The following is a 15,257-nucleotide window of genomic DNA, read 5'->3' as shown; positions in this document are numbered from 1 at the left end:
CGTTGTCCTGGTGACAGCTCTGTGGACCCACCCACATATCTGCTGCGGGCAGATTCTGAATGCTAACAGTGGTAAATGCTCCACAAGTATGTCGTGTAAACTCTGCTGTCAGTATACAGAATTCTTCATTCATAGAATTCATAGAATTCTTCATTCTTGGTGATGTTGGTCCCAAGTGAATCTGGAAGAATGAGTTAGATTTAACCAGAGAAGAGAAGTTGAGGGTGGGCCCAGAAGTTGGTTTCTTCATTTTGAGCAGCAGGAGTGAGAAGAAGTAGGGGGAATTTGAAGCATTTGTTGATAGTGCTGGCACAGGGCATGCAGCACCCTGATGTGTGATGGTGGAGCCCTCATGCTTGGAGCTGAAATGGTAGAAGCAGGTGAAGCCTGGTGGCTGTATCCTCTTCCCCTTCCAGATTTACATGCACACAATGCTCAGGGCCGATCCTCCATGTTGTGAGAAAACAGAAGCATGGAGACAACAAGTGACTTGTTGAAGGCCACACAGTGGTTAGTTAGCCTTGGGCTTTTCCTTGATCCTTGGTTTCCATTGTATTCATTAGGCATCTTGACTAAACAGCTGCCTTATGAGGTGTGAAAAGGTATGGAAATACTGCTTTGGGGGTAGATTATTAATTACTAATTAATAAACACAGTCCTTGTCTATTTTTTCATGTGATTGTCCCAGCACAGGTGAGTCTATTAAAGAGGGAGAATTAGACACACACTTCTCTCCATGATCTAAGAGCTCCATAATGTTCCGTAACGTGTGCCCTGTGCAATAGCCTGTTTTATTCAGTGCATTTTTTATTAGTCAAAACAGAGAGGTTGTTCTTAGATTGATATTCCCTGACTCTAATACGTCAGTAGAAAGACTTTTTTTTTGTCTTACTTCCCCAGACAGTTTCCCATGCAGCTATGTCCTTTCTGTCTTTCTGTCGCTCTGAAGGGCAGAACAGGGTGTTTTCTCTACCTCACTGAGGTGGGAACTAACTAAAGTATGTGCCACTGCAGGTGATTGGCTGCAGGGTTGAAAGCATACTGGGCACCTGGCTGCAAAGACTGGCTGCCATTGATGTTGCTGTAGACCTGGGCCGTTAGCTTTTTAGCTCATATCTAATTTTTCAGTGAATTAATTCAGTGGCCAGCTTTGTACATCATATGCTTTGGAAAACTGACTTCATGCAGATGTATTTCTCTCCATACTTTCTCTCCCCTTTCTTTAGTGGCATTCATATATATTTTTTTTTTACCTTTTTAAAAAGTTTTGTCATATTCTTTAAAATTTATAAAATATTGTAACAATAAAAATGAGTATTATGAAAATTGTTTGATATTAAACAACAATCAATTAAACAGTCTTATGTAGATGCTTGTTTGCAGCAGTACTGAAAATATATACATTTATTTCAATATAAACTTGAAATAACTCCAAACATATTAACTGTATATTTTAAAATAATATATCACTACTAGTATTTTTTAAGTGAACATACATAAATAGATAATGTCTTTTTGTTTCTTTGTTTTGGTTTTAGTAGAGCTTAAAATCTTGGCTCTTACTGTGGTACAAGCCCAAAATAAGAACAATTTTTAGACATTGGAGTTCATTGAGTTCATTGTAATAAGACTGTACTTCAATGACCCTCACATCACTAAAGGATTTTACCTCCATCATAGCTAAGCTGAGAGTTGACAGTTCTGCTGTACCAAGGAATGAATTGTAGGCACAATTTTTGGATACACATTTCCTGCTATGGTCAATGCTATTTGGCTTGAGTGATTGTCTTCATTCTCAGCCCACAGAGAACAGGTTATATTCATTTAAGAAATGGTGTGTGTATTAAGATGGTCTATCCATGAAGTCATTCACCAACTGTTTCAATGAACAATGGTTCTGCTTGGAGGGTGGCACAGACATTAGGTGAAGGTAAGAATCTGGTTCATTGGCTGTGGTGATTTTGAAAAGCATTCATCTCAGAGAAAGAGTAACTTATAAAGTCATCTTCTTCAAACTTGATACAATAGTTACAAACAGCAAGCAAAGCATTCAGTCTCACTCTTTGTTGTTCTCTTGCAAGCCACCTCCCAAGTTAATTGTCTACGTTTCTTTTGGCTATATAAACTTTTAAAATATGTAAGCCAATCCTACTAATAGAGAGGCTGAGATAGGAGAAGCAAGATCTGAAGACCATTATGTGGAACCCAGCAATACACTGTCATGTACAAACAAGCAGAAAGTGTATATGGATTGTACAATATTGGACCTATTTCTCCAATTACCAAATTAGAGAGACCACTGGATGACAGCCAACAAATTTTTAATTCCTCATAATTTTGGATTTCAATTGATTAGGATATGTTGGTCATATTAATTTTCATATTATGATATTAAGAAAAAGTAATTGTTACTTGTTATTTTTGTTGTTAGAGGTGGAATTAGGTTTGTGTGGGTTTGTTGAAAGATTATTTTCTTGCTTCTTCTAGAGTGTAGTTTTGCTCCTTATGTTGGTGTTTTCCATCTATTATCCTTTGTAGGGCTGGATTTGTGGAAAGATATTGTGTAAATTTGGTTTTGTCATGGAATATCTTGTTTTCTCCATCTGTGGTAATTGAGAGTTTTGCTGGGTATAATAGCCTGGGCTGGCATATGTGTTCTCTTAGGGTCTGTATGAAATCTGCCCAGGATTTTCTAGCTTTCATAGTCTCTGGTGAGAAGTCCGGTATAATTCTGATAGACCTGCTTTTATATGTTATTTGATCTTTTTCCCTTACTGCTTTTTAAAACTCTCTCTTTGTTTAATGCAGTTGGTGCTTTAATTATTATGTGACGAGAGGAATTTCTTTTCTGGTCCAGTCTATTTGGAGTTCTGTAAGCTTCTTGTATGTTCATGGGCATCTCTTTCTTTAGATTAGGGAAGTTTTCTTCTGTAATTTTATTGAAGATATTTATTGGCCCTTTAAGTTGGGAGTCTTCACTTTGTTCTATACTTATCCTTAGGTTTGGTCTTCTCATTGTGTCCTGGATTTCCTGGATGTTTTGGGTTAGGATCTTTTTGCTTTTTGCATTTTCTTTGACTGTTGTGTCAGTGTTTTCTATGGTGTCTTCTGCCCCTGAGATTCTCTCTTCTCTCTCTTGTATTCTGTTAGTGAAGCTTGCATCTATGACTCCTGATCTCTTTCCTAGGTTTTCCAACTCCAGGGTTGTCTCCCTTTGTGATTTCTTTATTGTTTCTATTTCCATTTTTAGATCCTGGATGGTTTTGTTCAATTCCTTCACCTGTTTGATTGTGTTTCCCTGTAATTCTTTAAGGGATTTTTGTGTTTCCTCTTTAAGGGCTTCTAGCTTATTACCTGTGTTCTCCTGTATTTCTTTGAGGGAGTTATTTATGTCCTTCTTAAAGTCCTGTATCATCATCATGAGAAGTGATTTTAGATCTGAATCTTGCTTTTCCGGTGTGATGGTGTGTCTACGATTGGCTATGGTGGGAGAATTGGGTTCTGATGATGCCAAGTAACCTTGGTTTCTGTTGCTTATGTTCTTAAGCCTGCCTCCGGCCATCTGGTTATCTCTAGTGGTACCTGCCCTGGCTAAATCTGACTGGGGCCTGTCCTACCTGTGATCCTGGTTGTGTCAGAACTCCTCAGAGTCAAGCTGTCTCTGTGATCCTGTGATTCTGGGATCCTGTTCCTGAGCCCGTTAGAGCATCCGGGAGTGGAGCTTCCTCTGGGTGTTCTGGGACTGGCTGCAAAGTTTGCGCCCAAGGTCTGCTCAGAGCACCAGCCCAGACAATCTGGAAGGAACCCATGCCACTGGGCTGGTGGAGTTCCTGAATGCCTGGATTCCGCTGGTCCCAGTTACTCCCTGTGTTGGGACAGATGTTATGTCCTCCTCACCTGTGATCCTCAATCCTGGACGTGTTAGAGCACCTGGGAGTGGAGCTTCCTCTGGGTGTTGTGCAGAATTTGCATGCAAGGTCTGCTCAGGGCACTAGCCAAGACAGACCGGAAGGAACCCGTGCTGGTGGAGTTCCTGCGTGCCTGGGTTCCGTTGGTCCCAGTTACTCCTGGTGTTGGGACAGATGTTATGTACTCTTCACCTCTGATCCTGGGCTTGTTAGAACACTTGGGAGTGGAGCTTCCTCTAGGTGTTGTGGAACTGGCCCATATTTTTCTTTCAATTTAAAAAGTAATAGTTGTTCTTGGGCCAATGAGATCACTTCCCTGTTACAGTTGCTAATATTTTGATGAACATAATTTTAGTCTTCTTTTTTCAGGTACATGTATTTCTAAGGTTTCAGACCTATCTAATCTTGAATCTGGTTTTTGAAATATTTTGCCTATGAAGCAGAAAACTTCTTGCTTCATTTATGGTGGTCACTATACATTAGTGATTACAGAACCATCTTTGCTGTTGCTGTGTTTGGTTCAGGAAGCAACCAGGTAAACTGGAAGTGTATGGTTCATGGAAGGAGGGCAGTAGAGGCCAGTGCTCACAGGGGCTGTCTGCTGATGGATGGCACTAGCTGCTTGGTCTCCCGATGAGGCGTTCCTCATGGGAAGCCCATGTTTTCACCCTTTTATAACTGTTCACTTTAATTCTTCATTTCAAAAGCAGGGCTTTTTTTTTTTTTTTTTTTTTTTTTTTTTTTTTTTTTTTTGAAGACCACAATTCTTTCTAATGAAAGAAATAAATTTGGGTGTTCATTTCATAGTTGAGTATTATTTTAGATCTCAGTTCTTCTTCCTCCCCCCTTCCCCCATGTGTTTTTTGAGATAGGGTCTCACTATGAAGCATGGGCTGACCTTGAACTTATGATGTTCCTGCCTTTGCTCCCCTCCCACAGAGTAAGAATTACAGGTCCGTGCTACTGTCTCACTACTTTAATCTATTTTTAAAAAAGATTAATCCTTTTTTTTTTTTTTTTTTTTTTTTTTTTTTTTTTTTAGTTTTTTGAGACAGGGTTTCTCTAATTAGTGAACTCAGAAATCTGCCTATCTCTGCCTCCCAAGTACTGGGATTAAAGGCATGAGCCACCACTGCCCGGCGATTTATTCTTATTTTATGCATATGGGTGTTTTGACTGTTGTGCGTCTGTATACTATGTGTGTATTGTGCTCATCGAGGGCAGGAGGAGGTTGAATTCTCTGGGACAAGAGCTATAGTCAGTCACCTTGCATGGGTTGTGGTAATGGAATCCATGTGCTCTGGAAGAGCAGCCGGTGGTCTTAAGCCCTGAGCCATCTCCAGTTCCTGTTCTTTAATCCTTCCAAGTTGTACTTTTCTGGCCTTGAGGTTGGGTCAGCACAGAGCAGTTGATCTCACAAAGACCAGGAAGAAAAGCTAATCTGACATTATAATTTTAAAGCATTTGTAGAATTTTTTATTTTTTATTTTTTAGTGGTTTGCTGCTGTCCCTCGTCCTTCAGGCGTAACTGTTCCATCACAAGTTCACAATGTTGGTGACAATCACTAATGGCTCCAGTAGTCTCATGTGGTGTTTGTGAGCCTTTTGACTAAAGCTGGATGGACTGTCCCCTCTCACTCACTGGCCTTTGATACCTGATTTCTTTGCTGCCCCTTTGTTTGATAGAGCTGGCCTGTTCATTGGCATGGAAATTATATGTTATGCTCTGACATCTGGAATAAGATCAACTAATAGTATATTTTCCTTTCTTAGATCCATGCCCGCAACCAAAATGAAGTCGTTTTTGGGCTGAATGATGGCTACTATGGTGCTCCATGTGAACACAAGGTAAGAGGAGTCTGAGTGTTCTGAGTTTTGGTTAGTGCAGGTGCCATGCACCTGGGAGGCTGGACTCTCGAGAAGAGCTGAACAGACAGAAACGTGTTGTAAGTGTCTGTGAGCTGCTGTTCAGGGTGGCATGGAGGAACGCCTTTCATAGTGAGAACGTGTTTTGCAGGACACACAAGCATACTGAGAAGTTGGTACTAAATCTTGGTCATATTTTCTCAAAGAGAAACCTGAGCTAGCTGTTTTCTACACAATTCCTTGGGGATTAAGAGAGTGGTGAGCTGAGTGTAGTGGCATAGGCTTGCAATCCTAGCCACTTAGAAGGCTGTGTGTAGCAGGAGGATTACAAGGTCAGATCTTGCCCAGGTTCAGTGTGAGTTCAAGACCAGCCTAGGAAGCCTTGTTAGGCCCTGTCTTGATGAAAAAAGGCTGGGTATGTTGCTCAGCTGTTAGGGCTTTACCACCATGCTGGAGGCCTAGGTCTCAATCTACAGTCCTGCTGTCCCCCAAAATAGGCATGTTGACTTTTGTCTAAATGGAAGAGTTTAATGGAAGCATTCAGTTGTGTTTATCATTCTCCGTAAGAAACCCAAATTATGCTGGACATAGTCATGCATGCCATTAATCCCAGCAAGTAGGAAGCAGAGGCAGGTGAATCCTTATGAGTTTGAGGCTAGCCTGGTCTACAGAGAGAGTTCCAGATCAGCCTGATGAATACAGTAAGATCCTGCCTTAAAAGAGAGAAAGAAAGAAACTAAAATTGAAGCTGTTTCGTAGCCATTGCTGTCTCTGCATCTAAAGGTGAAGAGAGGAAGGAGAGGCAGAGCCCATTCTTAGCAAGGACCTTCTGTGAGCATCCCTGTGGCAGGGACTCAGAATCTTCTTCCTATTTAATCCTCGCCACAAGCCACCATGGTGGCTTTGCTCTCCATCTCATAGTGTGGGAACAGATTGGGAAGATGCACTCCATAGGTGCTAGAGAGTAGCTGAGCTGAGATGTTAGTTATGTGCCCGAGTCTGCTTTCCCCACTCTGATGAGTTTTACCAAAACCAAAACCAAACCAACCAACCAATCAAACCAAAACAGCCCTCCCCCACCTTTGTTCATAGTCTCTGCTGTGTGGATGCCACACTTGGATGCCCTGTCTGTCATTCCTGAGTGCTTACCCAGGTCGGCCCGTGTTCAGTGCTGAGAGTACACTGGTGAAGGAGGGCCCGGTGCAGGCACACCCCTCTCTTCCAGCTGCCTGGCTAAGGCAGGAGGATGGCCACGGCCCCAGAATTCAAGACTGGCCTGTACTGGTCCCACGAGAAAAGTGCTCCTGGGGATTTGGTTGCTAAAGTTGTAATCCAGGTTATGAATAGAAGGAAGTATATAAAAGGCATGGGTGATGAATGGGTCCAGAGAGGAGCGGAGCTGGAAAGGCCACAGAGTGGAAAGGGCACAAGGTGAGAGTCTTAGGGACAGAAGGCCACCCCATGGGGTGTTTCGGGATTTTATCCACAGGACAGAGAAAGATTTACTAATGGTTTGGCTCTGGTTTATTTTTAAAGAGCAAGAGCGACTGTGGAGAGACAGTGAGAAGGACCTTGCAGTGCCATGGGCAAGAGATAACAGTTTGGAATAGACCATGGCAGGGTAAGGAAGACAGATGATATCCAGGCCCAGGCACATGATAGGCAAGCTCTTTATCACCAAGCCACACACCCAGCTCAGAAGACAGGATTGGGGTTTTAGGAGAGAAAATCACTATGATTTGTTATGGTTTGTCTTGAGGTAAAAGGAAAAAAAAAAAGAGATGTCAAAGGTGACTTTGGATTTCTGGCTTAAAGTAACTGGATAGATAAAAGGTGATAGCCCCAGGAAGCTTTGGGATATGGTGGGGTAGGTCGGGGAGGAAGAGCACAGATCTTGAGGTAAGATGGCCACCGGCATGTGCAAGGTCTTTAGACCCCTGTGTTGATGGCAGGTAGCCATCTGGATCCCTGAACCTGTAGAGAACTGACTATAAATGTGGGGTGATGGCAAAGTCACTGAAGTCATGGATGTGTGTGACACAGGCTAGCAATAGCACTATAATAGAGAAAAAGGACTGAGTAGCCCAGGCTGGAGGACCCCAACTGCTAGAGGCCAAGCAGAGAATCAAGCAGTGGAGTGACCAAGAAGCAGTACCCATGGCAAAGAGAAGAGAGCATGCTGCTGGGTTTCTGGGGCCCAGCGTCTCTGCTTTCTTCCTTCCCATCTCTGTAAACTTGTGGGCTTGGCTGTTCTTATTGCTTTGTTTTTAAAGGAGATACAGTGGCCAAGTAAGCCAAGGACAGAAAAATTACGTTTTGTACTTTAGCAAATGGATTTATGCTAGGTGGCGTTGTTACAAGTTCTAAGTCGGAAAGTCTCCTTTATTTCCCAGCTTCGTCTCCTGAGTTCCTGTACTACTGGCACATCTTCCAGATCTCCTCTGCCAGATGTGCTGCTCTGTTCAGAGGCCTGCCCTTCTTCCCTCTGTAAGCTTGTGGGGTCAGACTGACATGAGCAGTGCTGACACCCCCCCCCCCCCCCCCCCCCGGCCCATAACACACACACATACAAACTCCCAGCCAGACTGACATGGGCAGGCCCACAATACACACACATACAAACTCCCTGCCACAATTCTTGGGACGGGCATGATATTTACTTAGTAAAAACATTTGACATTAAGTCAGAGACTTGTGAGGCTGTCATTGCTGGGCTGTTTGCCTTTGCCAAGGCTGGCTGTCCTGGTGTGAGAGGATGACTCACCCTGCAGCTGGTCCCTGACTCTACATCTGGTAGAGTCTTGCAGTCAGAGGCAATGAATAGTAGCATTCGGAGCCAGTGTCCACTGAGTGTTCTGTGGTAACTGTCGTAGTTAAACCCTCAAGAACCCCATGGCTAGAGACTCATAGTTGGTGAGGGTTGGGGTAAGCACCAGTACCCAGCTTCTCTTTCTGCTTGTGAGTTTTGAACAAGTTCAGATGAGATAGGTGACAGGAAAATGGAGTTCAGAAGGTGGCTTGAGAACAGATAAAACTGACTGGCAAATGTTGCTTAGCTTTGACTAAAAACTTGCCATGACTAAAAAGGCTTGTGTGTATTTCCTCTTGACCTGATCCTCTTCCCTCTAAAATAACAGAACAAATGGAAATGAAGGTGTCCCATTATAGACAAAGCCTGGTCCTCCAAGCCAAGCAGTTCTGGGGTGTGGCAGCCGGGAGGTGATGAGCCATGCATGCCCAGCCCTTCAGAGCTCATAGATAAGCCACCTAGAGCTGCTGAGGAGGAGAAAGCTGCAACCCAGAGGGGTTGAGAGGTTCTCTCAAGATGTGGACTGGGAAATTTTTCTCCTTTGTGGAAGCTTGGGAGCGTGGAATGAATAGCTAACCCTAACAGTAGAAGCAGTAACTAATATTTAGTGAGCAGCTAAGTCACTACCAGGCAGCAAACACTTTCCATCTTTACTGTATTTCAACTCCACAGTTGTTCATTTATAGAAGAGAAACTGGTACAGAGAGATTTAGTAATTTTCCTAAGATTGCATAGCAGGCAAGTAGCAGAGCTGGGATTCAGAACCAGATGGTTAGGAAATGTTTCTTGAGTATGTGATTGGTATGTATGTTACATTTTATTCCATAGTCCTCCAGTTAATTAACTTTGTCAGTTTAGAATCCTTTAGCAACTTTTAAAAGAGCACTTGACAATTTCAGCTGAAGCTTAAAAGCATTGTTTGAAAAGTTTTCTTTGTATTACTTTTGATCTTGTGTCTGTGCGTATGATTGCAGGTGCCTACAGAGGCTGGATATGTGTGTGTGGGAGCTCAGGAGCCTACAGAGGCTCTGTGTGTGTGTCTCTCTGTGTGTGTATACACGCACAGGTCCCTACAAAGGATGTGTGTGTGTGCGTCAGTGCTGGAGCCTGCAGAGACTGGCTATGCCTTGGCTCCCTGGAGCTAGAATTGCAGGTGGTCTGAGTGAGCTGCCTGCTGGAGGTACTAGACACTGAACTCTGGTCTTCAGCAAGAACAGTGCTGAGTGTGTGCTTTTAACCACCAGGCCATTTCCTTAGCCCCAGAAAGCATGGTTTGACTCTCTTTCTCTCTCTCTCTTTCCCCCCCTCACTTTCTCTCTCTCTTTCTCTGTCTCTCTCTCTCTCTCCCCTCCCCCTCCCCTCCCTCCCTCCCTCCCTCCCTCTCTTTCTCATCCTCTCTTTCTCTCTCTCTAGCCATAGACAATCTTTGTGACTATTGGTGAGTATATTAAGACTGTCTCTGGGCTGGAGCGATGCCTCAGCAGTTTAGAGTATTGGCTGATCTTCCAGAGGTCCTGAGATCAATTCCTAGCAACCACATGTTGGCTTACTGCCATCTATAGAGGGATTTGATGCCTTCTTCTGTCATGCAGGCATATATGCAAATAGAGCACTCATATACGTAAATAAATCTTTAATAAAAAAATCTAGATTAAAATAAATGTCTCCTATACCAAACAAAAAGCAAAATTGGCCAAGTCAAAGAAATGTAGAGACTTACCTAAAGCCATCAAACACAGTAATGAACATTCTGGAACATGAATAGAAGTGTACAGAAACAACATTGTAGATCCTGTCCTGCAGGGAAGTGGCCGAGTGAGGAGAAGGGGGCTCCCGGCAGAGTGAGCTCTCCAGGCTGAGATAGAGGCAGAAGGAGGTGGAAAAGAAACTTCAGAACTTTAGAATAAACTTGAAGCTGCCAGGGAGAAGAGCTTTCCTTACTAATGAGAGTGATAGTGGACCCTCATCACCTGCAGCAGGCGCCAGATGTCTTATCTGGAAAGCGCTGTCACCCACTAGTGAGCAATCTGGTCTCTAGCACTGTTTTGGGCAAAAGGGCTGAACAGCTACATTTAACTTCCAAGCACTGAGCTTTACAGCTCACAGACGATTTACCAACAAGGATAGACCTGAAAGGGATGATGTGGGATGTAAGAGAATGTGAAGAATGTCAAATGGTCCAGACAGAAGGGATTTAACTGCTGATTATATGATAAAAGACAGAAACTGGTACATGATAAACATAGTACTTTTTGGTTGCTATGACAAGATATCTGAGAAGAGAGATTGAAGAGAGGCAGGTTCATTTTAGCTCATGGTTTGAAGGGATGCAGTTGATCAGGACAGGAAGGAATGGCTGCAGGAACCTGATGCATCAGTTACTTTGTGCCCAAAGTCAGCTTTCTACTTTGCTTCTATTTATTCACATGGAGAGCCCAGCCCACGGGATGTTGCCTTGCCCCAGGATCTCTCACCTTCTCATGGGTTTCTCTTAATGGTGCTAATCTCTTTAACACTTTAAGCTGCTTTCACTGAACTCTTCTTGCTTCCAACAGTAAATCTGATGAGGCTGTTCCTCAGACTGCACACTTTCTGCTCTGTGAACCTGCCTGAGAGCAGTGAGCAGAAACTACACCATACATACCCTGGTCTTGATGGAGTTCATTTTGTGAGCATCATCTCCACTGTCCATGCTTCTTTTGGTTTTCACACTCCCACCAGAATAGCCCATTAAGTTATTTTAGCATTATAGAGGTTTTTTCATCCATAGTTCCAAACTCTTCTACATCCCACCCATAAACCAGTTCCAAAGGCCCCAAAAGCCACGAGATCAGGTAGTCACACAGCAGCCTCTCTCCTGGTACCCTTCTGGACTGGCCTGACTACTTTTCCTGTTGCTGTGACAGAACACCTGACAGAAAGCAGCTCAGGAGGGGGGGCAGGTATTTGGTCTAGTTTGAGGAGATTCAGTCCATCATGGAGGGGAGGGCATGTGGCAGCACAGTGAGGTAATGAGTCAGGAGGCAAGGAGAGATGAATGGAAGTGTGAGAAGCTCAGCTTGCTTACACTTCTCTCCTTTTTATTATCTAGTCTAAGACTTCAGCCCTTGAAGGGGTGCTGCCCACAATGGGCAGTTGATATTTTCATCCTCAGTTAAGTCTCTAGAAACACTGTCACAGGCAAGCCTAGTCAAGTGACAGTGATTAATCCGACAGTGAGTGTATGTGTTTTAAGAGATCAAATCAGGTGGTGGCAGTGCACTTGAGAGGCATATGCAGGAGGATCTCTGAGTTCGAGGCCAGCCTGGTCTAAAGTGAGTTCCAGGACAGCCAGGGCAATACAGAGAAACTGTGTCTCAAAAAACAACAAGACAAAACAAACAAAATTAAACTAGACTATTGTTACTCAGAATATTGTCTTCCCACTATGACCAGTCTGCTATCAGTTTGTGGAGTATGCTGAGGAGAAACTTTTGTAAAATTTGGACATCATTGTGACATTTTAAGGGATGCTTTTTGAATGTATCAGTTCTCAGTGGCTAGAATAAATAACTTTAGCAATTTCTGCTTCCCCAGAGGGGTTGAAATGCTACAGCGGTGATGTGTGAGGCATTGTTTGAGATTGTCAGTCTGTTTGACAGGAGGTTACAGGTACTAAAGAGCTGTAGGATTTGGTAATCAGGCATGGTGGGAAATAGAGGCAAGAAGATAGAGAAAGAGTTTAAAATTAGCCTCTGCTACATAGAAAGTTTGAGGCCAGCCCAAGCTACATGACACCCCATCTCAAAACAAAAAATAAACCAAACCTATGTGTCCATGTTCAGAATTAAAGAATACCTGGTAATTGCTAGAGGTTTCTAATTAGTGAAGGAAAACAGAGGGCTGGAAAGACTTAAGGAAAAAGAAAGGCTTTGTCCACATGGTTCCACATGGTAGTGTTAAATGTGATGGAGCGAGAGACAGCACTGTGTCCACAACAGTTGTGGCTCCGGTGGTTGTGAGTGACAGTGAGACATTTAAACTCGAAGGTTACAGGGCCTTGAGAATGGCACATTTCTAAGAACCTGCATTCTGGACCAGAGTTTCTAGGGTCCTGGTGCAGCCTTTGCTGTCTGCTGTAGCACTGCTCATTCTGCCTCCCAGCGTGGTGTGCACAGCTCACTGGGGGAAAGTCTTTGAAAAGCACACACCATGACTTGTGATCCAGTGTTCAATCCCTTGCTTGATCTTCTGCCCGTATCACTAAGGACTACTTTATTCTAATTAACTTTATGTAATAAAATTTCATATTAATTTTATATAATGCAATTTCATTTATTTGGCAGTGTGTCTTTGAGTAAGTGATTGAAATCTGTATCTACTCTTCCCTCCAACTCTCTGTTCATTGCCCCAGCATTAAGCACTTACTGCATACCTGTTAAACTAAGTATGGTGGGACTAAAAAATGTAAAATACAGATGAATAGTCATTGTGTGTGTCTGTGTGTGTGTTAATGAGGAAAGACAGTATGTATTGTATTCCAGACCATGGTCTTCACTGAGTTGATTAAAAGGTTATCCTGGATGATGATGAGTTGCGTGGGTTCTGCAATGATTTAGGTGAACTTTGAACAGAGACACTGGTAGCTTAAGGACTGTGCCTTGGGGAGTGGCTGCTGGATGGGATTGGGAGGGTGGGAGATAAAACCGGCTTTGCAGTGTGCTTGCAGCCCTTCAGATGTGCACCCAGGACTTTGCCCATAATGTGTGCTGGTTGGCTCCCCTGGCCTGGATTTCCTTTTGGCGGCTGCTCTTTTGGGAGGCTGCTGGCTGCTGCCTTGGGTAATGTAGGAAACACCGGCTTGAGAGTCAGAGCACTGTGGATTTCACCTCGAGCTGACTGCTGCTTACTGAGGGACCCCGGCAAAACAGGCCGTTTTCTCGTCCATAAGTGCAGGAGACTAACTGTACTCCAGGTCTCAGCTGACTGGGGCTAAGTTAAACACAACAGCGTGTATGAGGAGGCTGGCATGTGCACAGAGTTCAGCAACAAGCAGAAAGTGCTGCTCGCTAGGATCTGAACGCCACAGTGGTGGGTGTGCACGCCTCCAGTGCTCACCACTGTGCTGGCACGTGCTCCCAGCCCAGGCTTGGCAGGCTTGGTCAGTGAATGCAGGTGTAGCAGCTTTGTTTAGGACTATCATAGTTTGGGAATTAAAATTTTGAGAGGGAGGTATCTCCTTTAGCCTACCTCCCCTGAGCTTAACCTTGTGGTATTTAGTTTTATATAACTTACCGTGGTGGAACACTTAAATTATCTGGCCTTGACAGACTGTAAAAAATTTGGACGGCAGGATTTTCTTTTTGTGCCGAAAACTGCAAAAGCAATACCCATAGGGATCCAGCAGGTGGTGCTGCTTTCTCACTTTAGTGAAAAGAAAATTGGACCAGGAATGGAATTCAAGTTAAAAGGATCAACATCTTTCAAATGAAAGAAACATAGATTGAAATCGCAACTTACTGAGTTTCACGCATGTAATCACATAAATGGTCATCTGGAGTAGATGATGAAGCTCACACTGGCAGGGGGACTCAGGGCATGAGCAAGCTGCACCTGGCTTTGAGTGCTGGCACTGCATCTTTGAAATGTAGGCACTCTGACTTACAGCCCAGCTTTGGTCTCCGATGTGCTTATTAACCGATCACTTAGCCTCCTAGTGTTAGGTGCCACATCTTAAAAGCCAAGAAATTCTAGTTTGCTTTAGGGAGCCAGACATGGTGGCATGCACCCGTGATCTCAGCAGTTGGGAGGCTGAGGCAGGAGGGACTCAAGCTCAAAGCCATCATGGGCTTCATCATAAGATCCTGCCTTTAAAAAGAAAAAAGAAAAAAAAAAGCATGTGAACTATTGTAATTATCTAGCCCAGTGCCTTCATTTCATAATAAAAGAATCAGAGGCCCAGGGAGCCTTCTGGCCTCTCGGGCTTGCCATGAAAGTTAGTCCCATGCTGTAGATGATAACCAAGGCACAGCTGCAATTATATATGATCAGCACACTATAGATAATGTAAGAGAACCACTATACTTCAGTCTGTAAGGACTTGCCTCTAAGTAGTCTCACTCCATCTTTACAGCAGTCACAGAGGACAGGGCAGCTCTGCTTAGGGTTCTGTGCATTTGAAGCATAGAGGTCAAGTGACTTTCTATACCTGTGACTACCCACCTCCGTGAAGGACTGATGCTTTTGTTCTTCACATTAGAAACCTCTGGACAGACAGACCTCCATGGGCAAGTGTGCCAGCTTGTTATAATCTTTTGGAGGGTCCATCTTCCTTTTTAGGGTGCACAACAATCCTAACACCTGTCTCTAATACTAGGGCCAGGAGCATGCGCCTGCTAGGTGTGCAGTAGGGAGCCACCATGGGAAGAGCAGGCTGTGTAATAGGATGAGCAAGTGGCAGACATGGGGATCGATCGGAGCATGTCTCTACCTCCTTTTAGACTCCTTTCTTCATTCTGCCCTGTAACCTGGGAAAAGGAAATGGCTATCCTTTTCCATTTCTTTTTGGGATTTCTTCTGTGCTTTATTTCCTTGAATGGTCAAGGAATGCTACTGTTGGCATATTCTTTGCCTTGCAGTCACTGAAGTGGACGGGGGTGGTGGTGGTGGAGGGTGGTGGTGGAGGTGGAGGTGGG

At 43.8% G+C, this 15,257-nt stretch overlaps 1 protein-coding gene across 2 annotated transcripts in view; it reads left to right on the top strand.

Annotated features, from left to right (window-relative positions):
• The window catches only part of Uvrag (UV radiation resistance associated), a 298,170-nt gene that overhangs the window by 61,014 nt on the left and 221,899 nt on the right, over positions 1-15,257 (top strand). For both annotated transcript variants that reach the window (XM_031387482.1, XM_031387483.1), the window contains exon 5: positions 5,682-5,756. In XM_031387482.1, the coding sequence (XP_031243342.1) occupies positions 5,682-5,756 (75 nt within the window). The remainder of the gene's footprint in view (positions 1-5,681; positions 5,757-15,257) is intronic.

Source organism: Mastomys coucha, unplaced genomic scaffold, assembly GCF_008632895.1.
Source record: "Mastomys coucha isolate ucsf_1 unplaced genomic scaffold, UCSF_Mcou_1 pScaffold21, whole genome shotgun sequence".
Classification (NCBI taxonomy): domain Eukaryota; kingdom Metazoa; phylum Chordata; class Mammalia; order Rodentia; family Muridae; genus Mastomys; species Mastomys coucha.
The sequence above is the reverse complement of the archived record's forward strand: the minus strand, read 5'-3'. Positions and strand labels throughout refer to the sequence as shown.